The sequence below is a fragment of the Necator americanus genome, chromosome II, assembly GCF_031761385.1.
Source record: "Necator americanus strain Aroian chromosome II, whole genome shotgun sequence".
NCBI classification, from domain to species: Eukaryota; Metazoa; Nematoda; class Chromadorea; order Rhabditida; family Ancylostomatidae; genus Necator; species Necator americanus.
Window position 1 is genome coordinate 24,262,839 of NC_087372.1, and position 25,103 is coordinate 24,287,941.

Genomic DNA, 25,103 nt, shown 5'->3' on the forward strand with positions numbered 1-25,103 from the left:
AATTTCTATAGAAAGGAGAAAATCTGGTTGTCTGAACTCTATCGAATGGTTCTGCGTGTTTAACTCTGCTGAGGTGCAAGGATGTACAGTGTCTGAAATGGTTTTGTTTGAGTTGTTCCTTATGAATTGCAGGGATATTTAAATTGTCATCTTTTTTTGTAAGCTACCACGAAAAAGTCTGTCGAATGTGCAGAATCCGGTATGATTGCGGTTCTCGCCGCATCAGCGGCGCACGAGGTCCCAGTGAGTCCCGGATTGCTGTGTTCCCGCTTCCTTTTCGCTAATGTTGCGGGGTGAATGGGTGCACTGAGTGAACTTCCTGGCAAGCACGGGTGCTGTCACGTGCCTCCTCTATTAAGCCGATCGAATACGAGTAGTTACATAACTAATATCGCATCAAGAGAAGCTGCCACAGAGCATCGTGAAAAAATCTCGCTGCGAAGATTTTCAGAACATGGGTCCCTCACTCTGGTGGAGGATGGGATTTTTCCTATACATTCCCAAATACTGGACTGTGACATGAGTTAGTTTTTCATTAATAGTTTGTTTTGTCGAGAATTGTTGTTAAATAAAACAAGGATAATAAAAACAAATTAATTATTTTACCTTTTGAACAATCTACTAATCCCTTTACGTTAAAAATCGCCTGTATCAAAACTAGTATTTTTGAACTTAGAAATTTCTGAGCAGTAGACCTCCAGCTGCTTTAGTGGTGATTTGACATCGGTGGGAAGCGGAGGTGAATTTAAGATGTTGATTTGTTTTAGCCTGGGAATTCCATTTCGGGTTAGGTTACATTAGCCAAAGTTGAGGTATTCGAGTGAATGATTACAGCTGATGAATGACTGATGCGGAACAGAACAAACTCTTCAAGATAGTAGTAATAGTAAATGCAGTAATAGCCGTATTGAAAATTCTAAGAACTTCTGCTACAACCTAATAAATGCAGATGCCGAGAAGAGGACGAAATGGGAGTTTTCTCAAATTCTGTTCAAAACATCAGCCAGCTCGTCGTGCAGATTCCTCCAAACAATGTGGCAACAAGTGCAGCGCGATTTTCTCATCATCCGCAGCTGAATGCAAGTGCGCTGAATTCCCTGAAACAAGGAATGAGGTTGCTGGCCTCATCTGTTGCTATAGAATGTAATTAGAAATATCATTTTATTAGTTCTTTTTATCATTTCGCAGCTTTCAAAGGCTAGTTTGCCAGTACCTAGCTATGCATGAGCAGAAAATATAATGCAAAATATAAGTACCGAAGCGCGTTGTGCCTTGCTCTTCGATGATTTCATACCCATGGCCTCGAATTATTCTATCCGAGAAATATGAACAGATGCACCACTCTTCTATTTTTCATCAGCCGTTCCAACAAAATCTCGTTTCTCTCCCTCTTCTGATTGCGAGTTAACCTAGAAACGAAGAAATGTGACCTTAACTGGAAAGGTTGTTCAACATTGCACTGGAGCGACTAATAGTCGTCGAGCATCCGAACTAGTCTTTTAAATATTTTTCGTGTCTTTTTTCTGCTTCTTTCTCAGGGAAAATTCAAAAGAAGAGTAATTTCTACACTTCCATTTTGTTTGTTTGTTTTTCCTTTTTTAGCAAAGAAATCAAATTATAAATATAAAACATGGGTTTCCAACTTCGTTGCGGACAACTAGTCGCCTGCGTAATTTTGGATACCTGATCGGTTCCTTTTTCACACAAATAGGAATGAAGCCAAGCCAAGTAATTGCGTGGCTCTTTAATGCGCTTACGTGCACGATATACGTTGTCTGTGCTATTTTTAATTTTTCAATAAGATTATCGGTCGCACTATTATTTCGTCTTTTAATACATTTTCTCATACGTTTCAATTCATATCTCAGTCTGGTTTGTTCGAGCCTTTTTATCTTCAATGCTTCTATTTTTCGTGCTGAGAAGAATGAGAGCGCGTTGAGTAGTTAGAAAAGAATGACGTAGAAAAGTTGAGTTCAAACAACAAAACTCATGATTTCTCTGTGAGACCATCAATGTCGCTCACGTGACTGGAATGTGTTTTTTAATCTCATTGTTGTATATTGTTTGTACATTTTGTATCAATTTGTATACTGCCACTCCAGTTCCATGCCTCTCACTGCCGCTGACCTCAGAATTTTTCTGGATTTTCAGACTTTTAGCGGCTCCGCCCGCCGAACTGAGGTCTCGTGTCGGCGACTCTTTCCACCGCATCATTTCCAGCTGCAAACGGCTCCGGTCGCTCGTCCGCCCGCTGCAACGCATCTCTTTTCCGCATAATCATCGCGAGTTTCCGACCAATCATCTGCCCTCTGTGGGTGGAGCCTGAGAACGCATCACTCGCAGTCCTCTCGCAGCGCATGCAATGCTTCTATAAGGAACCTCTACGTACTCCGACTGCCGTTTGTTCGCAACGCACTACACTGCGATGATGTTGACTCTACGAAAGGACAGCAACGACGTCTTTCACGTGCGCCACCAGGTACCGTCGACGAAGCGCACGCAATCCGACAAGGAACGCAAGAAGAAGGAGAAGCATGGGCGTCGTGAGCGGTCGCAAGAGACTGAGGAACGGCGGAAACGCACTGGTAGGAAGCTGAGCGAGGCACTGTGGAGCCCGAAACAGATGTTGCTGAGGCGAAAAAAGCCGCTCGGCCCGAGTTTGTCCTGGGAACCTGAGCGTTTGGACGCTGTTGGCTCAACCGAAGCGAGAAGTCGAATCCATTCGGACGGCTCCGATGGCAGCGAAAACGAACGCTTGAAGCATGGAGACTGCATCGAAGAACCGCGGTTCGAGCTGGAGGTAGATTTTCGTTGTATTTTGACGTTTAAAAACTTACTATTAAATTCTGGCACATTAGCACAGGAAAAATTAGCCATGAGGACCTTTCTTCCGTCCGCGACTGCAGCCCATATGTTATTGTTGTTATCGTGGAATTCCGCAAAAAAAAGATTTTCCGAAACCACGCAGTACATAGCTTCACTTAGGTCTGATTTAATTATTCGAAAAGAAAAAGTGGAAGTACAGCTAAATCGAACCAAAAAAAGGAACAGAAAAAAGTTGTAGTCCAAATGTGGAATAAGTGGTCCACATGGTGAAAATAGTGTAATTCATATGTGGACTACGTCGTCACCAACGTGTTAAAAAAATGCGAGTCTCAATCGCATCTGCATCTGTATTCAAAACCGTGGCGACGCAGTCAGCTTCTGACACACCGTTTCCTCTTCCTTGAGCTCATGCAACTCCTCATATCTCCTTTTGCTCCCACGCATTTGTTTTTTGCATTTAAGCATCTGTTTTGCGTAGTTTACACCGTCTGTCTTTGCTATTAGTGAGAAACAACGTACAGATCTACTTGTGGTTTGGAACTAAAAACCAAAAGTCTTTTGAATTCCCTTGTTTTTTATTCTCCTACTTTTTCTCCGTTGTAGATTCTTTTAAAATAAGACAAAATCACTGCTGCCTTTTACTTGGTACTTTTACGTTTTTTGCTTGTTCGGTTTTAATTAACGTATTGGCGCAACGAAGAAGTTCCTAAAAATACTCGGAAAATTTTAAGTGGTCATATTTTTTCTGCCTATAGCTGACACTAAAGCTTGAACAACAAATGTGTAGTCACGCCATTTTCCTATTCCTTTTGCTTCAGTTACTGTGCGGGCACTGCGCTCTCGTAGCTGCACACCGTCGTGAACTGCTGAAGACAGAAATCGAAAGCGCTGTGAAGCTGCTCGCGCGTCGCCTGGGATCCGGAAGAACATGGCAGGGAACCACCAAGGTCCCACTACAGGGCATGCCAAACATCGTTGTTTCCTCCATTTCTTCGGACGAAGACGAACTGACACCGGAGCGGAACACCAGCAGCGAGAGGGGATCGTCGCTGCAAACATCCGAGACAAGGTGAGCGAGTGTTTTCGCTTACTGGTAAATTTTTCTCCTATCGGAATTCCTTTAGTCTTTTCTCATTTTTTTTCCTTTTTTTTCTATCCTGTTCCAATTTCAAACTATACAACACCGGCTGTTCATTTTAAAGTTGATTTACGCACAGAATACGTGAAAAACGAGAAGCATTGTAGTCAAGAAAGAAAATGCGCTCTACAAAAAAGGATATTCGCTCTCAATCCTTCCCTTCAATCACTGCGATTGAGTGCATTCGAAATGAAGTTTGGATTAGTTTATTTCATTACATTGTTCATAAATCAAATAATAGAGAACACTCCTCGTCAACAGCATGTGCTATTAACACAAATTGGAGCCGTACTGTGATGCCATGGGCAATTTCTTTGAGAGAGAACGAACTTGTAGGAGGTTGAAAAAGCGCGCGAATTCGTTCGATAATTGTGTTTGTCAAAATCAGGGGAAGAATTACGCAACCAGAAAAGTTCTGATCAGAACTGCAGAGGAGGCAAAAATAAGGATCAAAAGCTGTAGCTCATGTTTTTGGAGATTTTTTTAATTAAGAATTCGCATCTCTGAGGAAATGCAACATCTCGCAGTGACTCTCGACAATTTCCTCTGACATCAACCGCTTTCGCTCCCTATTCTGTCGACGTCGGAAGCGTGTTGTTCTCCGCTCTCTCCCTGAATGTGCCCTAATTTGTGATTCACTTGTTCCTCCTCCTGTTTACCAACACGGTTCCGGTCCCCCGCGTTTGAATTTTTTTCTTGGTTTCCTTAACGGGTGAATTAGTCATGCCGAGTATGTCACATCTCAACGAAGCCGTACGCGCTGAATAACGAGAATCCATCAATGCATCACAGTTACGATTATCCGCCGTGAATGAGTGTATTCAACCAGCAGTTTTCCGTCTGCGAAGCCTACTTGATAGGAGGAAGCCTGCAGTCCTCGATGGCGATCGCCAGCTCTTCGCAATCCGATTAGCACGTCGCATTTGCGCCACTCCATTGAGGGAAATAACTCTCATCATAGTGATAACAAACTTTCAAGGGGACGAGCATTTCATCAACGAAACCGATTAGCCAATAATCCCCCATCGTCATACACTTTACTCACTCAAAATCACTTCCGCATTCTCCTAACCACGTTTGTTTATCATAGCAATTTTAACTTTTGGTGGATGTAGAATGCTGAACATGTGGGAAACAAATCCTAGAAAATGTTGCAGAAAATCGCAAGAAATCATCGCGCTCCAGTTTCTTTTCAGAAACGAACCCGGTTTCTGCTATGCTGTCGTCTGGCACATGATTTAGCCACTTTATAAGGTCATCCTGTCACCAAGTATGCCAAAACTTCACATCATTTCTCCGTATCTTTTCTGATTTCTCGTACCCATAGCGTAAAATCAATTTATGTTCCGCGTACGTGGTTCCTTGCAGAATAGTTTTAAAAAACTTACGAGATGTCCAATTGACGTCGCTACTTATGAGATTGAAAAAATTATTTGAACACAATACAGCAGAGCACCCAAAAGCCATAAAAATCCAAAGCAGAACCAAAGCGCCCTTTCAAAAATAATACGCCTGGACTGGTCTGTGAAGTGGCACGATTTCGAATTTTTCACTACTGGAACAAATTTGTTGGGACTTGTTAACAATGAACTTCTTCTTTCCTGAGCTGAGTGTCAGTTTGGAAAAAGAACTGTTTTACATCGACAATCGCTGTTCGCGTGGAGCAAATGTGTGCCGATGGAACACATTCGTCATAGAAATGCGTCCTTATCATTTCGAGGTTTCTAAAAGCATTACGGATTGAAGAAGCAGTCCGTAGTCGTTTCCGAAGAAACATTCTACAAGATTTTCATACACTACAAAGACTTTCAATTTCGATTATTCTGAAGAAGATTTTGCAAAACGGCACGTGCAGTTTCTTGATCGCGTTCTTATCGAACTCCTTCAAGTAGGCGGTGAATTGTCAAGACTAAAATCAACAAGGCGGATGTGGCGCAGTGATAAGTGGCTCCGCAGCGTCTACGAAGACGGTGGTTCCACACTTCTGAAAACTAACCAAGCCTTTCATTACTACACTGCACTTCTGTCTGAACACTTTTGGACAACTTGGAACAGTCAATAATCCTCTGGAAGGAAGTGGGCATCAAGCAATTGAAGGTTGATTGCTCATGTATGTACTAGGTTGCTCTTTAAGCTTCTTTCAACGCTTTTATTTTGCCATTTCTATTTCCTATTCAACAACAAGAAGTATTTAAAGTATTTCAGTTAGCCAACAAGAAATTAATGGTGTTTGTCTATCGATTGAGTTGTTTGTTGATTCCTTATGCCCGGAACGACTGTAAATTCAGAAAAATGACACCATACCCAGAGGTACCTCAATGGTTATCAAAATTCAAATTAAAAAAAACAAAAAAACAAAAAAAACGTCCAACAACCCTAAATGACTGGTAGCCTGAAAGGACAACACGAACACCACAGGCTTGGTGAGGTAAAGTTTCCTAGAGTTTGCATTGTCCAGGGAGTGGAATTCGCCCGTATTTTGCTGTTTTTGCTGCAGTTGCTTTCGGTGCATTATTTATTATATTCTCGTAGCCTGTATTATACTAGAAATACTGCGATTCGGAGCTGTTAATATAATCTTGGAAAGAACAGTAAGTAAAAAAAAAAGGTGAAAGAAACTTATGAGACAACTCTACAAGTACGATGGAATTGTTACTTTGATAACACTAAGGATGTGGAACGCATCTGGATATCTTCATGAAAACGCTCTTCGTAACAAAACGAAACAAAACGTAACGTAACAAGTTCGTTTCTTCCTTCAGAAACGGTGCTTAAACTTACCTAAATGCCATCTCCAATGATATAACGATTTATGCTTCAGGCTAATGGAAGTGAAAAGTCGTGGATAGGATAAAATACCGTTTTCTCCCCGACATACACTCATCTTTTTATCCGAATGTCATTTCTTATCTTAAAAGCTTGACACTTACTTCGGTACTTCTTCAACAATCCGCTTAATAGAATTGTAATCTGTCTCTTCCCGCCGCTAATCTCTTTTAGCCTCCTACAAACGTTTGTCTTAGCGGTAGCTACGCATGCAGCGATGGGAGAAAAGTACGTTGAGGGTTCGTGCTACACTTTTTTTTTGAAAAATTCGCATTGATAATGACGGGAAGTCTGGTATGCAGAGAGTTATGGGGAGTGCGGGTGCAAACTGCTGCGGTGTCTAATCTGCCGGCGTCCTTTCACGTGCTTCTTCGTTTGTGGAGCTCTCCTACTAGTTATTCCATGATTAATATGCAAATTATGTACTCAGCAGTCAGCTCTACTTCAGCAGTGCACAACAAAACAAATAGTTGTACGCGAGAGAGTAAACAATTACAACACGATATGCAGTCAGAATTAAGCAATGAGATTCAAGGACGGGAAAGAAAAAGGAGAAGAAGGAAGAGAGAAAAGAAGCGCTGATAAGGAAAAATTGGGATCCAGACAACGAATTTTGTTGCTTTTTCGCGCTGTAGACGTTAAGAAGACGTTTTACGTTTTCTACACTCCTTCTAAAAGCAAATATCAAATAATATTAATCGTCCGTAATGGATCCGCAGCTGTTCGTCGATATCAATTCGAATGTCCACCAATAATCCACAAGAAGCTTGCATACGATGCCATTCTATTCCAACAACTTTCACCAAGTATTTTTCTTATCTCCTGACATTTTTCACCGAATAACTCATTAAACATTGGAGGGGAAAAAGAGTTTCACCTCTTCTTACCTCCTTTTCACTACCTATTCCTCAAGATTACATTGCGAAGATTCCCCACAGTTCTGGGAAACCAATCTTTAAAATCCTTGGAATTTATTTGCATGTGGCCGTAGTAGAGTCAAATGTGGCCTCTTTGGATACTATATATACGTATACTCCATCTGAAGTGCTTCCCTGGAAACTGAACACCTAATTTCGTCTGATGAGTTGAGGCGGTGTGTTTCTGCGTCAGTTTTAGCTTTTCTATACCTTATCACGTGAATTGCAGTTACTGTAAGGAGGTGTGTTTAGTGGTGGGAAGTTGAATTGTTGCAGGAAAAATACCACTGCAAATACTGTGCTTGCTGCTCGCTGCTGTGGACCATTATTCTTTTTCAGGCACTTTTGTTTTAAGCGCTGAAACATCTTAAGGAAATTGAATCTAAAAAAAATTTTGATGTCAAATTCCGACATAAGCGATATCTGAAACCATTTTGCAATCGGAAGGATTTCATCGCTTATCCAGATGGTTGACAAATGATGTTACTTGTGTTCCAACAGAGTATTCTCTATAGTCTGCGAATCCAGAGATCTTCCACATGAAATTAAGTGCGTAATAGCCATAATCGCTCAGCTAATAATGAGAAATCTCGCCGGCTTCATAAAGCGAATTATTGGACGAGCAGGTTAATCGACGTGACGTAAAAGGCAGCGCATCACGAAATTGACGATGTTGCGCTTTCTGTTAGATGATATAGAGTTCGGACTGTAGATTACGAGTATAAGCTTATCCACCCTCAATTTTCCCTATTCGTCCTGAAGAATGAACCGCCTTATTTTCTGCAAAGTCCGTTAGAACGCCACACTCTTGTGCTTGTTCGGTTCCCTCATCATCCTAATCATTGGTTTCACTTGAACAGGCTGCTGACGAGACCTAACTGATTTTCGACCGCTCGCTGGTGGACGCGGCGTGCGCACAAATGTGGTTCTACCTTCACGCCTTCTAAGGTACCTTCAAGGAACCAAGACCGTTTCCCACGCTGCTTTCCAGGTTTTTCACGGGGAAACAGGCATAACTTATACTCGTAATCTAGAACTCAAATTCCATCTTCCTCCACAGGAATCCCAACATCGTTAGTTTCGTGACATTCTGTCTTCAGGGAGGTAGCGTATGCATCACGTTGCAGAGATTAACTGCATTGCTACCTGTGCAGATTCCAACCTATCAGCCGCATGACTAATGACCATGCAGCTGATAGGTTGGATGTCCAATTTTGAGTCCAGATTTGAACCTTCTTCAAACTCTGATAACGCATAGAGTGAAGTCTTCGGGAATTCTTCATTTAGTTTCCCACAGCGGCTCGAAATAACAGCCTTTATAACTCGTCGCTCGGCCCACACATTAAAGTCTCATGGTTTTTTCTGATGCATGAGAGAATAGGCTACATAGTACTACATAGGTTCTTTGCACGAAATTAACGATACACATTCCGACTGAGAGAACCTCATATTTGCATGACAGCTCAGTAATTGACGTCCTTGATCTACATCGCCTTGAGTAAAAAGCATCCTTTTTTAACTTTTCGCATAATGTTTGATATAAACGACTTCAAATCCACTGTATCACATGCTTCTCGCCCCAACATACTCTTACGTTCTGATTTCTTTCTTCTCCGTTGTTGAAGCTCTCAGTTAAGCTGTTCCAGTTTACTAAACCAAAATCCCCGAATACCTAGCTACCGATTCTTTCAAAATGTCAACCATTAGTTGTGTTAACCGGTATGCGTAACCAAAATAGCTACGGGTTGCAGTCGTTTGTGTGGCTGGCGCTGAATGTGTTGAACCGGTGCGCTGCTGCAGTTGTTTTCTACTTGACACGCGGTTCCTCATCTTTCCGTCCTCTTTCGATCGGAGACGCGTCACGTCTGGCCAGTTGCACACGTTCAGCGCCAACTATACTTGGGTCATTATCTCAAAAGCAGCGAGAAAGCATGATACCTTTTTCTTTTTTACACAGTTGTGGCCTTCACTCACTCATTTCCATCATCATTTACAATATTACTATTGATCTTGTTAATTGTATCACTGGTTGCTTTTATTTCACATTTTTCTTGCTTGCAATAGAATGGAGAACTCCTCTGCTTTTATTTAGATTTGTTTTTTTTAAAGTTTGCCCTAGTTGCCCCTCATTTCAGTTCACCGTGCAGCTCTGCTTCAGCGTCACCGCAAGTACAACGATGCGACAACGACATCATTTTGGTGGACTCCCAGTCGTCACAAGATCAATCACCTCCACGACTTTTAATGCCGCCAGCACTCCTCTCACCATATCCGGACTCTGCGTCACCTCCTCGCTCGAACTCAGTTGATCTCTCAACGCTACGAAGAGACATTGAACTGCTGTCAATTTCATCTGGCGACAGCGCTACTGAATCTGAATTCGAACCTCCTACTCCAGCCGAGAGTGTGAGAACTACGCGGTCGAAGAGTCATGACCCGGCATGTCCTGGCTCGGTGCTCAGGAGACCAAGCAGAATCGAATATCTTTCGGAGTTGTTCAGGTCGCAGAAGATTTTGTTCTGATCGCTTGTTTTTTTTTTGTTCAGAGACTGTATTTGAATGTGTACTTTGCTGAAACGTACCCTTAATTCCATTTCTGCACCTGGAGTTCTAGGAAAGCTCTCGCCAAATCTCCTGTGGTAAGAAGAACAGCCGTGGAGCAGGAATCGAGGACAGTGAACAAACATAGGACAAGTCGTTACTGGCTTGACGAACAGGTATCCAACAATCCTCCTTTCAACACACTTATAAGCGGTGTCGAATGCGTTCTACCGCGTTCGTGCGACGCGCTATCGATTGGAACAGGGTAGAGATAGTAGGATAGTAGGAGTAGGAGTAGGAGTCTGTCAAGCAGGGAAAGATTGTGCTTTTCAACAAACGTAGCCCGTTCATGCGGTTGAACACAGCTGTCGTAAACTATGTATAGGCGGTGGAACGAAATCGTTCTTCTCTCTTTTACATTCACCAAACGACCCCAAAAATCATTGGATCCCGTCAAATGTTACAAAGAGGAGATTAGAGACTACGTATCAGCTCTAATAAGCTGGAACACACTATCATCTCAGCAAAAACTCAACCCAAGACCAGAAAATTAGATCAAATGCCATTAGAATGCTGTTAGGTGTTATTGGAAGGACGCAAAGAAGCGAAGTCGCAATTCAAGTTCAAACAGTACCTGCAGAGCACTGAAAGCGGAGAAAATCCACCTGCAAAAACTCTGAGGCAGGATGTTGTCTCCCATTAATAAGGTAGCTGCTTTTCTATAGGAAAATGCATTCGTAAGCTTGGAATGATAAGGTGCACGGCATTGATCGATCCCTAAAGAATGTGTTTGCGTTCGACTTCAACTCAGACTTCGTTTGAGGTTTATGCAGCCTTACAATGACTTGCGGGGCTAGCCGATGTGCCAATTCAGTGTTTTTGTCCTCGCAGACAAGTACCAATTTATCGTCTCCGGAGGGATGAAAGGCTTGGTTTGCACTAAGGTGGATTCGAACCTCCGATCGATCGTAGGCACAGCGGAACCTCTTACCGACTGCGCTAAACAGCCCCGACTCATAAGTTTAGATCGCGGAAATCCTCAACACATTTCACTAGCAATAAACACAACTTATTAACATTTTGAGAGAGAGCACAGTCCCGCATCAAATTACACAATTCTCCAGAGAAAAGAGAACAAAGGTTACCTGAGTCAAGAGATCTGCTTACAACCCTCGCACAAGGAAATGCAGTTCTAAGTGCTAGAAACAGCCATGCTGATCCTCCTGAAATCGCCTTGAGATGATCTCAAGAGGATCAGAGCAACTGCTTTTAGTTTTTCAGGAAAATTGCAAAAAAAGGACTATCTACATGTTCTTTGTTCGGTGGAGGGGGGTCTTTACCCGCAGCCGATTATTTGCAGCCAAATAAGTGCCTGCAGAAGAGGCTGTCGGTAGGCCAGAGCAGGCATATCTTAGACTAGTTGTGATCACTAAACCACGCCATTCATCACCTCGTTACTGAGATCATGTGCCGTGTTTACATTGTAATTAAGCGATAGAGTCGACTTCTGGGAAGGTTCAAAGAACAAAAAGGTACCAACGTAGCAAGTGGAAGAGACGTAGAAAATAAAAATGCTAAATATGAAGAAAGAACGTAGAAGATTTGAACAAAAAATTGTTTGTGTGTTCGGTTCAATTTCTAGAACCACATTGTTCGGTTCAATTTCTAGCGTTGATAAAATTATTCGACTCAGCGACATATTTTGTAAGGATCCTCAAGCATCACTACCATTTCGTCCACCAGCGTTCCTTTTTGACAATTCTTAAAATGCAGATCTACCTCCAAAACAATTCATTACTGTAGACCTCATGTGAGATTTTATTTGGGTTACAGACGTATGGATCCTGGCGGAAGGAAAGCAATAATTCCTGACAGATGAAGCTTCTGTGAAGTTGTTTAATGTCGGGATAAATTTGACAGGAAATCGACCCCATTAAGACAACGTTCTATAAAGTTCCCCGAGCCCAAAAATTCTTTGGTAAACCATGTTTCAACTCTAGAACTAACACTTTTTCAGATTCATCCTTCCGAACATATTTGGCTGCCATCATCTGGTCCAGGCTCGTCAACTTCGGTAGATTCCGAATGCTACGTCGGCGAGAAGGTTAGCGGCTCAGTACCTACGTAGATACGGTTTTTTTAAAATAAAATAGAACGTTTTTAGGATTGCCGTAAAGTGGGCGAGAAAAGACGCTGCGCAGCCTGCCACGTGGTCGCTCACACATCCTGCTTTCCACTGCTATCCAAGGTTACCATTTCTGAAAAAAGGCTGCTCTCACCATCTCACCTAACTGCATCTTCAGTTAAACCTCAACTGTAAGATGACATTCTATGATCATACTCTCAAGAAACAATCACAAAAAGAGGCGAACGACAGTCTCAGCATGCACCATTGGGTTCACAAGGTGAGTACCCAGAAGGCACATACCCTTCTTTTTTTTTGTTCACAATTCTATCTTTCTAACTATCCAATCACATTTGTTACTTTCATGATTTTTAGTGGCGACATGAAGGGCGATGCACCAAGTGCGGGAAATCCTTCCAACAGAAAATGTTCAATTTTCAACAGAAGGAAAAAAAGGTGAGTTAATATGAATGTTTCGTTTGCAAATCGTTCACGTGCACTGCAACTATGATAATCTAAGTATTTCATCAATCTCTGCTCCTTCGACGAAACGTGGCTTCATTTTCCTCCTCTATTTTAATTTTTTCACTCTTCTTAACTTTTCAACTTCTCAACTTTCAACTCGCTTTCACAATTTTGCTGTAAATTGTATCTCTCACGTTCATTCATTGTTTCGTAAAATTCATACAATAAAACTTGTCAAATCTGTACAAAATCGTACTTGTTTCTTCCGTATCTAATTCCCAATATTTCATTTTCCATCTGTGGGAGTCTTTCCCTGCCAGGCCTTTTTGCGATTGTAATATATTCGATTTACATACTTCTTGAGGATCAAAATAGTTGAAAACACTTGCCCTTCTTACTGCCTGTTTCTACTTGAAAGCGCTCACCCAATTGAAGACACTAAACTTCAAATATGCTGAAGTGTTCATTTCCGTTCTTCATAAATGAATCGAAAGTATTACTTTTTCCAAAAAGGACCAGTTCTCGTAATTCAACAACTTGCAACTTTCGGAAGTACACTCATGTGAAGATCTCATGACGGCATGTTTCCTCCTGCATTCTTCAGAACTTTGAAGCCTGTCAGTCACTGACGCAAAATATTTTAGCCTATTCATTAATATTGTGATAGTCGTTCTTTCTCGATCAGTGATCACGAATTCTGCAGTATTTTCAAGTCTATATTTTGCATTTTTTTTATTTTACTGCTTCAAATTGGATCAAAAGCATTAGAAGCAAGATCTCGAAATTTCTGCAGTTGTACGGCACTGCATAACAAAAATATGGGGAGCCGTTGGCGCAATCCTGACATACATAGAAGGTATGAGCTGTGGACAGCCATATTTTTGTTCTACAGTGCCATACAACTGCTCCCTAATTTATCCATTTTAGTCGCAAAAAATTGCAGGAAGTGTTGGTAATAACTTCGTTTTCACGAATCACCAATGAATCGAGAATTGGATTCCCTGAACATGATTTACGCAATTATTTCTCCGTAATATACAGTTGAAATAGATGTAGCTAGCTAGACAATTTCAAATGGTTCATTTCTATCTTTTTTTTTTAGGAAACTATGGCTGTGGCATGTTCGTGGTGCAAAGATTCATACCATTTGAAAAATTGTTTCACCAAAGAAAAACTAGAGGAAAGGTAAGATTTTATGCTTTCCCATCGATGGGCTTAAGCTTACATTTTATCTGCTTCGTACTTTCGTATTCCGCTTTTATTCAGTGTTCGAACTTTTAATTAATTGGTAGCGCGATCCTGAGCAGCCATTGTTGTTAACACGTCCACTTAGGTGCGACCGCGGTCAGCTTCGTGAGATGGTCGTGCCGCCGAACTGGATTCTTCGCCTTCCCACCCGCCATCGGAACAAGCACAAACAGAACACGAATCGGCAAAGTAAAAGGGTGAGGAGACTTTTCCTCGCTCTTCCTCGCACTCACAGGAGCTCCCGCTGTAATAATTCGAAACTACCGAAGGTTCTGCTTCAGCCTACTCGTCAGTTCATCGTCAAACCAAATGATTGGTCCGCTGGTCCTTCGCAACCACTTCTAGTGTTCGTCAATCCTAAGTCCGGTGGTAATAAGGTTAGTGACCGGCACGTCACTGTTTTATTTATTTTTTGCCTTTAAACCCCTTATTCTCCATGGATAATCTCATTAATATTTAATACCTCTTTGCTTTTTTACGTCATTGAATGCTGATTTTGGAAAAGTAGAATCGTGACAAATCCATGGAACGAATTGATTTTTCCTTCACAGTAACCAATCTATGTAATTCACTAGGCGTAAGACCTTATGGGACCAGACTGCGTCACCAATATAAATGAAGAATTTAGGAAAAAAATTATGTTGTTAAAGAATCTGCTGCGTTTGATAACCTTAATTCAAATGCTCAAAACATGGCTTAAACAAATTTTGCTATTTTGAATGATTTCTCCGCTACCAAGGTATCGAAATGTTTGAGAGAGCAATAAGAAGACCAAAATCTTATGAATAAAATACTAATGCAGTGTCATGGACGTGTTTTGGTTCGGCACCGTTAGTGCGGTTTCGCACCGTTAGTGAAAGTCACTTACTACAAAAAAGCAGGTGTTATCGATATCCTTTGATCACGTAGATGTCATAGCTACGAAACAGGATTCTGGATCTGAAGACGTGACATTTGTCGAGTCAGTAAAATGATGTTTTAAAAATTGGATGCAATTTTTAATCGAACATTGTTCCACTCATCTTGCGCTAGGAGATGCAGCAGGACACATGGAACCAAATGTTGGAATATAGTTTGGTCAAAACCGCTTGAAGTTTACACTGCCAACTACGCAAATTCACCAGGTTTCAGATAGTTTTGATCCGATTACAACTGCGACAATTTCTCTGAAAAAAAAACCGTTCAAGAGAAACAGGAAAATGTTACTCGATTAGGTATTCGGAATGCTGAAGCATTCATTGCAATGCTCTAAATCTTCGTTCGAGAAACAGAAGGATGTTCTGTATTGTATTTGATGGATTTTCTAGCATTGAAATGAACTAGAAAATCGGTAGATTAAAAGATTGTAAGAAAAAAAGTTGTGAAGGAGGAAAGTGCAGGAAAATGCTAAATGTCAAAACGGCACGAAACTCGGTGGTGCGTGGTGCAAGGGCGCTGCCTCGACCCTAACCGCTGCGCTCCACCGCACCGCTTCGAGCGCAGCCGCTTACGCAACTGCACAGGCCTTCATGTCGTTTTGACCCAACTATAGCTGTCCTATTGCTTTGGCGTGCTTCTTCACCACCGCAGAAAGCTCATTCCTTATTCACCTATCTAAAGCAGCCGTTTTCTTTCTTGTCCCTAAAATTGGATTTTCAAACTCTCTCATGATCCTGAAATATTCCGCTTCTAATGGACACTACTTGTATGCACACACCTACAAAGCTTTCCTTGCAGGGTTCAAAAGCTCTTCATACACTGTGCTGGTTGCTGAATCCCCGTCAAGTTTTCGACATTACCAGCCTAAAAGGCCCAAAGTTTGGGTGAGTTCAGATCTGTGTAGACCGATGTGCAGGTGCTACTTGTCGTAGCCCTCTGTGTCGAATGGCTCGTAGTCCATGTTCGCCTTTACGTTCTAACTGATTAGCTTGCCATGCGCTGGCATACGGCGTAGAAACCAATCGAAAGCATTTTCCTCAACATGTTATTATAGCACGGAAAGAAGTATCACACAAATATGTGCGCAAATAAAGGGACACCAACATTACCCTTCGAAGATACGTGATAAATGCCAAAGCAGAACAGTTGTTGATATGGATGCATAAATTAGGGACACCGTATCATAATATTTACCTGAAACGGAAATCCCAGGCAGAACGTCAAGTTCGGGTCGTAGATTAGGAAAACGACCGTATCTCCGCTCAATTCACCCCAGTCGTCGTAAAAAAACGGCGGGAAAGACGACTAATGACAGCTTTCTTTCTCGAAAAATCTGTCGCGAGGCGCCGCGTCCAGGACGATCGAAGTCTGCTCACCAGCCTAATCAAGTAAAACAAATGATTAGGCTGCTAAGGAGACCGAACCGTGTACAAACGTACGTCGCAGGAACTGAACCAGTTCTCACGCTTACTTTTTTAACGACTAGGGGGAATTGAGCGGGGCTGCACTGGTTTCTATAGTATGCAAACCCAGCGCTACGTTTTCTTCGAAGTTTCCGTAACACGTCAGTTTCTTGATACGCTGTCTTTATAAAGTACTGAGGAAGCTAATGAACGCCTTCAGTTTTTGCGATTCTGAGGACTATTCATGTATGCTGAACTAAATGCAACATGACAGGTACATGCACGTGCTGAAGGCTAAGGAGGCTCCTTAGAAGGTCTCACTCATCAGCATTATATTTCCGTAAATCACTAATCCTAAGGGTAACTGACAGATATTGTCAGTTGAATAGAAGGAAGAGCTGTGGGCGACTGCGGTTTCAGGTGTACTTTCACTGCTTCATCAATGAATAGTTGTTCAGCTTTGTCTGAAAAACATGCTATTAAATAGACTCCTCGTCAGCTGCCTGTCCGAATCAGCCATTTCAACCTCTTAAAATTTATATCATGTCATGAGCAACTGATCAGATAAAAAGGAAAAGACGACGTGGACGCTCCAAAAAGATAATTATTTCCTATTTCGAGAAAAGACCTTCACATCTGACAAACGGCGACTAACTGAATTCTGACAGAAAAAATTATATTACTGAACCCTGCGTCGCTTTTTTGGGTTTGTCTGACCGATTTTGGCAGAAACCTCCCTAAGATGAGATATAAGACCTTGTCAACAAGCTCAATCAGTTCCGTTGGTGACGTCACTGCTGGAGACTCTCTTTATGCTCTAAATGAGTGCAGTTCAGGAAATCCGTAATCAACACCATTGCAGACTGGAAGTGTACCGAAAAATCATTACACAGTTGCGACTTCTTGTTTGTGGCGGTGACGGCACAGTTGGATGGGTTTTGCAGACGCTCGACAACGTGAGTTGGTTCGCTTCCCGCTGCTATTAGCACAACAAGTCAGTGTAACAAGGAACGGTCTTTACGGCTGAACTGGAACGATTTCAGCTGAACTGGCCAACCTATCCTCCAATGGCGATAATGCCTTTGGGGACCGGGAACGATCTCGCCAGGTAATGACCTCCTAGGTCCTACATATCTGAACCTCCGCACAGCATTGTTGCAGATGCATGGGATGGGGTGGAGTGTTCTCGGATGAACCGATGAGCCAGCTCTTGCAGGCTGTTCTTCGTGAGACAACTGTCACACATCTTGATCGGTGAGCACTGTCTTCTGATTAAAATTATAGATCAGTGTCATTTTGACACTTGCATCACTGGGATTACAGTTTATAAGTCTGTTAGTTTATAATTGCAGCGCCATAGACGACATATGAAATAGATTTCAAATAGCGAACTCTTTCTGCTGTTGACAGGTGGAACGTCGACGTCGAACCAAACGAGTCCTCTCCACTGGACTCAACGGATGAGTTAAGTGATGCGGTGCAATCCTCGCTTCCACTTACTGTCATGAACAACTACTTCTCCATAGGCGCGGATGCTCACGTTGCTCTGCAGTTCCACCACAGTAGAAGTAAGTTCTCTTTTCCCATATTTTTGTGGTTTTGTGGTCAGCTAATGTACCATACATCGCACTTCTTGTGCTCATTACTACCATATTAAATGAAAACTAAAATATTTTGTCTTGTTGGGATAAAAACACACAAAAGTTCACATTACAGAAACTGTTTCATTTCCTGTTTCCGCATCACTCAGCTCAATGCAATACAATACAATTTGTTTTTGGAAAGTATGGAACTTACACCCTCGGAAATCGGACATAAGAAAGTTGTTAAAATCCGTTCTGTCTCAGTCCTCTATTATATGTTTAGGTGCCAATCCTCAGATGCTTAATAGCCGCTTGAAAAATCGCATCGCGTATGGCGGCTTAGGGACGATTGATCTGTTTAAGAGGAGTTGGAAAGATCTGTCCGAATACATATATCTAGAGGTACGCCTCAGATGTGCCGCAGATGATTCCCTCAAAGGTGGTGTTTGCAGTGCGACGGAGTAGATCTGACGCCGCGCATAAAGGAACTCAAACTGCACTGTATTTTATTTCAAAACATCACTTATTACGCCGGTGGTACCATCCCATGGGGTAACGATTCAATTGGTGACTTCGTTAAGCCAAGCTGCTGCGATGGATTGCTGGAAGTGCTGGGATTCACCACTGCTACACTGGTCAGTCTTGTCGCTGACAGTATCGACATCCAGTCCTCGTTCATCATCTCCCATCTTTTCTCAGATCTATGGATATATTACTTCTCTGCATTTACTCCTTTCACTATCAGATTCGGTCTTTCAGGCAGCCCTACAAATGGGCGGGAAAGGAGAGCGACTTGCTCAGTGTAGCACCGTGAAGGTGATCACACTTAAGCCAATTCCAATGCAGGTATTCGACCAATCATTCAGTTGTGTACATGATCGGCTAATTTTTTTTAACTCGGTGAGCGCGACGCGTCTACCGTAACGCGAGATCCTTCTCTGACTGACACAAACTCTCCTCGCCCTGCATAGCCGCAGTGGAGGATGCATCGCGCTTTCCGAGTGGAACACATTTGTGGCCGATTTTAGACGAATGTTTTTCTCTCCTGCACTAATCGAAAGATCTCGTTTTAGGTTGACGGCGAACCATGCCTTCTTGCCCCGTCGCATATACGCTTGAATTTTCACAGTAAGGTAAGAGTAGACGACTATTTGCGGCTTTGATGCCACAGTGTACAGTCCTGAGTTCTAGGTACCCATGCTGCGAAGGGAGAAGAAAACGAATTGCACTCCTAATCTGATGCGAAGGAATACGAGGAACTACCACAAGGACTCGCAGGCGAGTGTGCGTATTTCCACTACTTATTTTACGACGTTATGATCTGCGTGAACATTTGCGTCTTCTTGTGAAAATCTCAATAACTAACGTTAAGAAGGACTACTGCAGGAAGCACACGCCTTTATCATAGTTTAGGTGCAGTCAACTTCACTAATAATGCAACTGCCTGTAATCGTTGTGGGACGCCACGATTACGACACATACAAGGATGCATTCGAGAGACTGAAGGACACCGGTATGTTTGGTTCAATTCGCATCTTCATTCGCCAACGAGTCCCGCCTGTTTGTTTAAGCATTCGAGATTGGTGTCATCAACATGGACTCGGAAAGCGATCTTAGTACCGCTCGGGAAGTCGTTCAGAAGCTCCTCCTAGACCATCCCTGCCTGCCCTACGATAGTGGCCGAGAGTGGCGGTTCCTCGATTGTGAGTTTTTGAACTTTCAACTTTATAAATAGGCGTTGAAGTCCAGGATTTGAATTCAAATAAGGAGGATTTCCTGTATAACTTTTTCAAAACGTTACTTTCAATTTAGATGTTACGAACGCTGAAGAGGGAACGTTTCGAGTTTCTCGAGCCCAAGAACATGTCAACTCCATCTCCGATATTTGCAATCCCGACGACTGTCTTCTGATCCTTGATGACGCTTTCCCATCGATTACAAACAGATCAGCCGGCATGGATGCCAATCTTATGTACGCCCCTCCTGCGTGAGTACTTCTTTTGCTTATTTTCATGTTTCTAGGTTTTGAGAAAAACCAGCTTATGTAACGGCTGTCCCTTGAATGGGTTTCTCACTAAGTGTACGGCGTTCTTTCTTGCTCATAAGTCAGAAAGATCTACCACTTGAGGCAGAAATTTCAAGCGAGCAAGGAGCAAGGACGCTACTGTTATGGTTTTGTTTGACCATACTTTGCTACGATGACATGTTTAATGAGAATTCATTTAAATGGGTTTTTTTTAACTTTGTCCATGGTTACCATTAAATCATTATTTTTGAAGTTCCTCCGATTTTTTGATGCTGATCCTAATCTCCCATACTTCTTAAAAACAGTGATCGGTTTTGAATACTAAGCTCGGGAACGAATGCAGTATATTTTGTCAAAGTTGCGACATCATGGGCTACTACAGTTGGCGTCAAATGCGTCCAACCAAGCTGACGCGACACTTCTGCGGCAAAAGCCGATCCAATGCGTTTAAAGGCAGCAAACCACGAATCTGAGGTGGTGCAGGTTTCAGGTGGAGTATCCGTATATGGGGCCGTGGGCTATGGAGACGGAGGTGGTTCCGCTCATCTCTCCCTGTATCACTGCAAACAGCCGCCTCTGGAATGCTGTTTTGTACGACGCCATCTATTGCACGCTCCACCCCTTGCGCCGCCTCCGCCCTGCGATTCGTCGAAAATCAATTCGGGCTAGCTGCTTGCAGTGATTCAGGGAGAGATAAGCGGAATTACCCTCGTTTCCATAATCTACGACCCCGTATACGGATACTCCACCTGAAATCCGTGCCACCCCAGATCCGCGGTATGCTGCGTTTGACGGCGAGCGAATTTATCACTTCTCGTGGGGAAGGACACTATCTCGTTGTTTCCACTGGATCTTCGCGGGATCGTTATCTAAAGACTAAATAACTTCTATTCTGAAACAACATGACATATGGGACACATGTTATGCCGAATATGATTGAGGGCGACAATGCATTAATCGGTAGTTTTGATTTCTACTTTCGAAATTTTCCAACAAAATTTCTTAGGAATCTCCATAACACTGGAAGCGTGGCGCATTTTTTTTTCAGAAGTGGAAGCTTCTAACCCCACAAATCTTTTATTAATGAAACTTGCTTTAAGTTATTACCAAAGTTTTGGTTTCAGTGCAGTGCAGCAGCCGCAACGCACGTTGATGCAGCGGCGAATCAGTGAAACACTTCGGATTGTACTGAGCAGCGACGCGCAAGAGACGCATTTGTAAGCCCCGGAGACCGTCCTGTGCCTCGAGAGAACTGTATACAATACGCATATAGCACCCTACGCAATTTTATGATCTGCCGTTACGTGTTACTCCGAGTGTGTGGTTTTTTTTTCTAGATGTAAAATATTTTATTTAAATGTATAAACGACAGGTGTTGTTGGTTGGTCCAACTTTGCTCTTTGTACAAATTGTTAACTTATTTCTAGCTCATATTATTCTCTTTTTTGAAGTTTTTTTTTACTAATTGAATTCGTTTCATTCCATTACGATTGGACAGAAATGGTCATTGCTATTTCGACACTAACGGCTTTAATGCACCAAAAATGCTCAGATTCAATCCTAAAATTTCTGTACGGATTCATGCAAAGCCATAAATAAATATCGAACTAGATGATGTTGGTTGCTGGAGAAGTTTGTCTCGAGTGTTATTGTTTGATCGAGCGTCTAATGTTGTGCTTGTTACAGTGTTAAACACTTTATCCGGAGTCTTTTCGTCAAAACGAACGAAACGTTGGCGTGAAGATGACATTTGTCGCTGCAAACACGTGAAAGTAAACACTGCCAGACGATTTAGAGGGAATCACTGCATCGACCTTAGAGCCTAACTACCGAATCGCATTTAATAATAATTATGTAGGACTCTTTCACTTCGCATCCCGACAGCGATTTTTAAAGAAGACTATTCTATTTAGTGTGATGATATGTCTATGCAGATGCGCTAATGTCAACGCATACCTACTATTTTCCTGATCCTGGAATATCTTATGTTAGCATCAAAAACGGTTCGAGGACCGAGTTAAACAACATGTTTTGAGAGAAGAACTCTGTTGCACACAGTTCGGCAAAGCCTAGCAGAAATCCGTAACCGTTCGAAAGGGGTTATGACCTTGGGAATTCTGTACGTCGACGACCAATGTTGCGATTTCTGCTCTCACTGCGATCAGCTACCGTCACTTAAACAACGACCATAGGTTATGCTGTGCTGGTGATCGTTGCTCGAAGTTTATCGACCTATGGATGACCTACGACGGTGAGAAGCTCTACTCAGATATTGAGGTGGACCAAAAGGTCAACTAGCGAGCAATTTTTAGGGGATCCAGCTAAAGGTTGACTCGAGCGTACATAATTCAAAAATTTGATGAATGAATGCATCTCGCGTGTCTCTTCTGCACAATGTTATCAATCAACGTTGACTGCTTGTCGTATCAAGAACCACAAATTCACCACGTAAACCTCAAGATCAGGGCAAGCATCAAGGAAATCTCAATCTCCAGATCTTCCCCATAGTAGATAGGGTTTGAGGCATTGTCTACAAGTACCCTAACAAAAACGAGCAGCACCCAGAAATCGGGTGGATCAAAACCGTCACATTGGTAGGTTCAGCCGACAAAATCATTCCTTGCATAGGTACTGATATTTATTGCTGAGATCCACTACGGTAGTAACGAGTTTTTCCGTTAGGATAACTGTTTCGGTGCTTGTGATCTGTCTAAGTTCTGGATTGGGACTGAAATTTGCTGTTTGTTTTGGTGAACTGCATAGTTTTCCCATTTTACAACCAACCGCAGCTCAGTGATATTTGTTTCACATACTCAGGGAGAACAAATAAAAGTTATACGCATGCATAGGGACCACTCTTTTGAATTTCAGGATATATCGGAAGAGTCGATAAATTAAAGAATGAGCAATTAAAAATGGGTAAATTGAAAAACGAAGAAGAAGAATGGAAGAGAACGCGATGTTACTTATTTCTTCTATATCTTTTTTTTGGGTGAACTGCTGGGAAACAAGGACTAGGAGAGGATTTAATAGATTTCTAAAGTGGTAAGAAGGTTGATGTAATCCATCTCAGCCGCCACTAGTCGCCACTATCTTTCATTGTGATTTTGGCTACACATTTGTTCGGACCAGATTCCACTCAGAACAGCTGTTGTCCCCACCACGATCACACAATTGCGCTTGTTTCCTGAGTGAAAATGTACTTCTCTCATATAAAATGAATTCTTGCCTTTCCATCCAGTTTTGTTCCTCAAAAAGTCCGATTCCAAACTTACCGCTCTTACAAAGATTGTAACTAATCCACTGTCTGACTGCATCTCCATATAAACCATTGCCGTAGTTTTGTTGCTGTTCGAAACCGTTTTAAGAGATTTCTTGTTAGTGCGGTCTCAAAAAATTTTGAAATAAGAGTAATTGCATGTTATTTCAACAATGTATACGTTGAACCACTTACTAATTTCCTTCGTTCATCACAAGGATTCGCATCCAGATTGAATTCTAGACAAAGACCGAGCCTATCCGAAGACTGAACCTATCAAACAGATCTGATCACAAAATATTAGGGTGTTCGGGAAGTATCTGCCGAAGTACGGCGAAATTTCAAAACAACACAACTTTTTATCAACATTTAATTAATCGACGAAATAATCTCCATCAACATCGACAACCTTCTGCCAATGTCTCACAAGATCACGGATTCCTTTGGCGTAGAACTCCGGCGACTTGGAGGCGAAGAAAGCTCTAAGGTCATTTTCGAGGTGGTCACGATCATCGTAGCGCTTCTCTTCCAGGTGATGCTGAAGCGATCGGGAGAGGTGGTAGTCGCTCGGGGCCAGGCCCTGGCTGTACAGTGGGTGCGGTAGAACTTCCCACCCAAGCTCCAGAATTTTCTGGAAAGTCGTCTTCGCGATGTGAGGGCTGCGTTATCGTGCAGCAGGCGAACGTTGTCGAGCTTCGGGTGCTTCTTGCGGATCTTGTCGGCCAGTCTTTGCAGTTGAGCGCAGTAGAAATCGGCAGTAACTGTCGTGTTGTCCGGCAGCAGTTCGAAACGATAGACTCCATGAACTCCCCATCAGATGCTCAGCATGACCTTCTTCTCATGGATTTCACCTTTCACGAAAGGATCCGGCATTTCATAGCCAGCGCACCACGCACGTTTGTGGGTGTGGTTGACGTAGAGGACCCATTTTTCATCTCCAGTGACAATGGTGTCCAGCCAGTCGAATCTGCGGCTTCTGGAGAGCAGCTGAATACACATGTCCAGGCGTCTTCGGCGGTTGTCGTCGCTCAATGCATGTGGGAGCCACTGACGAGCTTTTTCACCATTCCGAGAGATCGCAGTCCATTGCTCACGGTGGGCAGCGATCAGCGAAGACTGGCAGCAAAACACCGCACACCTTCATATAAATGCTGCTCCGTCAGATTTTTCACTCCGTCGAACTATATTTCAGCCGGTCGACCAGAGCGAGGCTCATCTTCGAGTTTCTTGTTTCCGGCTTAGATCGTACAGGCCGGTCAGAAGGGGCTTCGGTGACGAATACTTGAATTAAGTTTCGATGGGCATCAGCAGCGGGGTGGCCAGATTCGGACTCGTAAAGGAGTACGTGTATATGGATGGAATGTTCGATCATTATAGGATGAAATAGGGAAGGAAGAGGGAGCCAGATATGTCATGTATACAAGCGGTAGTGTCCTTATATAATAGATTTAAAACGGGAACTTCCAGAACATCTCAAAAAATTTGTGTTACTGCGAAATTTTCGGCAGATACTTTCCGAACACCTTAATACAATTGAATGACAGTCGTTTCAAAAATTGTGCGCCACTACTATTGTACTTTTTCGGGACTTTATCCCCTACTTTTCTTCGGTCTAAGCTTTTCCTAGTTCCCCCTATTTGCTCAAAAGGGATTGTGTATTTTACCTTAAGAATTATAGTCAGTTCTTCTGCTCACATAGTTCGCCTTTGACAATTTTTTTTTTTGAGAATTCGCTTGCATGCGTTGAAAGCAGTGAACACTGTCTACAGTTCTATTCATTTCTACTTCCTGCGATTTTCCCTTAATAAATTATCTTGCAGTACTATCT

At 42.5% G+C, this 25,103-nt stretch overlaps 1 protein-coding gene across 4 annotated transcripts; it reads left to right on the forward strand.

Moving 5' to 3' along the window:
• Window positions 1-2,425: 2,425 nt before the first annotated feature.
• On the forward strand, window positions 2,426-24,517 carry RB195_019285 (uncharacterized protein; the record flags this gene model as incomplete). 4 transcript variants are annotated; one of them, XM_064187072.1, is made up of 27 exons in its annotated part: window positions 2,426-2,800; window positions 3,645-3,895; window positions 9,843-10,208; window positions 10,322-10,424; window positions 12,266-12,352; window positions 12,413-12,496; window positions 12,552-12,653; window positions 12,749-12,829; window positions 13,941-14,023; window positions 14,172-14,283; window positions 14,368-14,463; window positions 15,803-15,888; window positions 17,270-17,363; window positions 17,451-17,515; window positions 17,569-17,661; window positions 17,818-17,975; window positions 18,274-18,392; window positions 18,443-18,625; window positions 18,750-18,836; window positions 19,064-19,123; window positions 19,182-19,274; window positions 19,404-19,503; window positions 19,562-19,693; window positions 19,803-19,977; window positions 21,141-21,233; window positions 22,209-22,267; window positions 23,808-24,517. In XM_064187072.1, the coding sequence occupies 27 exons, from the start codon at window positions 2,426-2,428 to the stop codon at window positions 24,515-24,517; spliced, it is 4,047 nt and encodes a 1,348-aa protein (XP_064042951.1). The 4 variants fall into 4 exon arrangements, with proteins under 4 accessions (XP_064042951.1, XP_064042952.1, XP_064042953.1 ...); XM_064187073.1 differs by having other exon boundaries at window positions 19,410-19,503; XM_064187070.1 differs by lacking the exons at window positions 22,209-22,267; window positions 23,808-24,517 and having other exon boundaries at window positions 21,141-21,237.
• Between the last annotated feature and the right edge of the window lie 586 nt (window positions 24,518-25,103).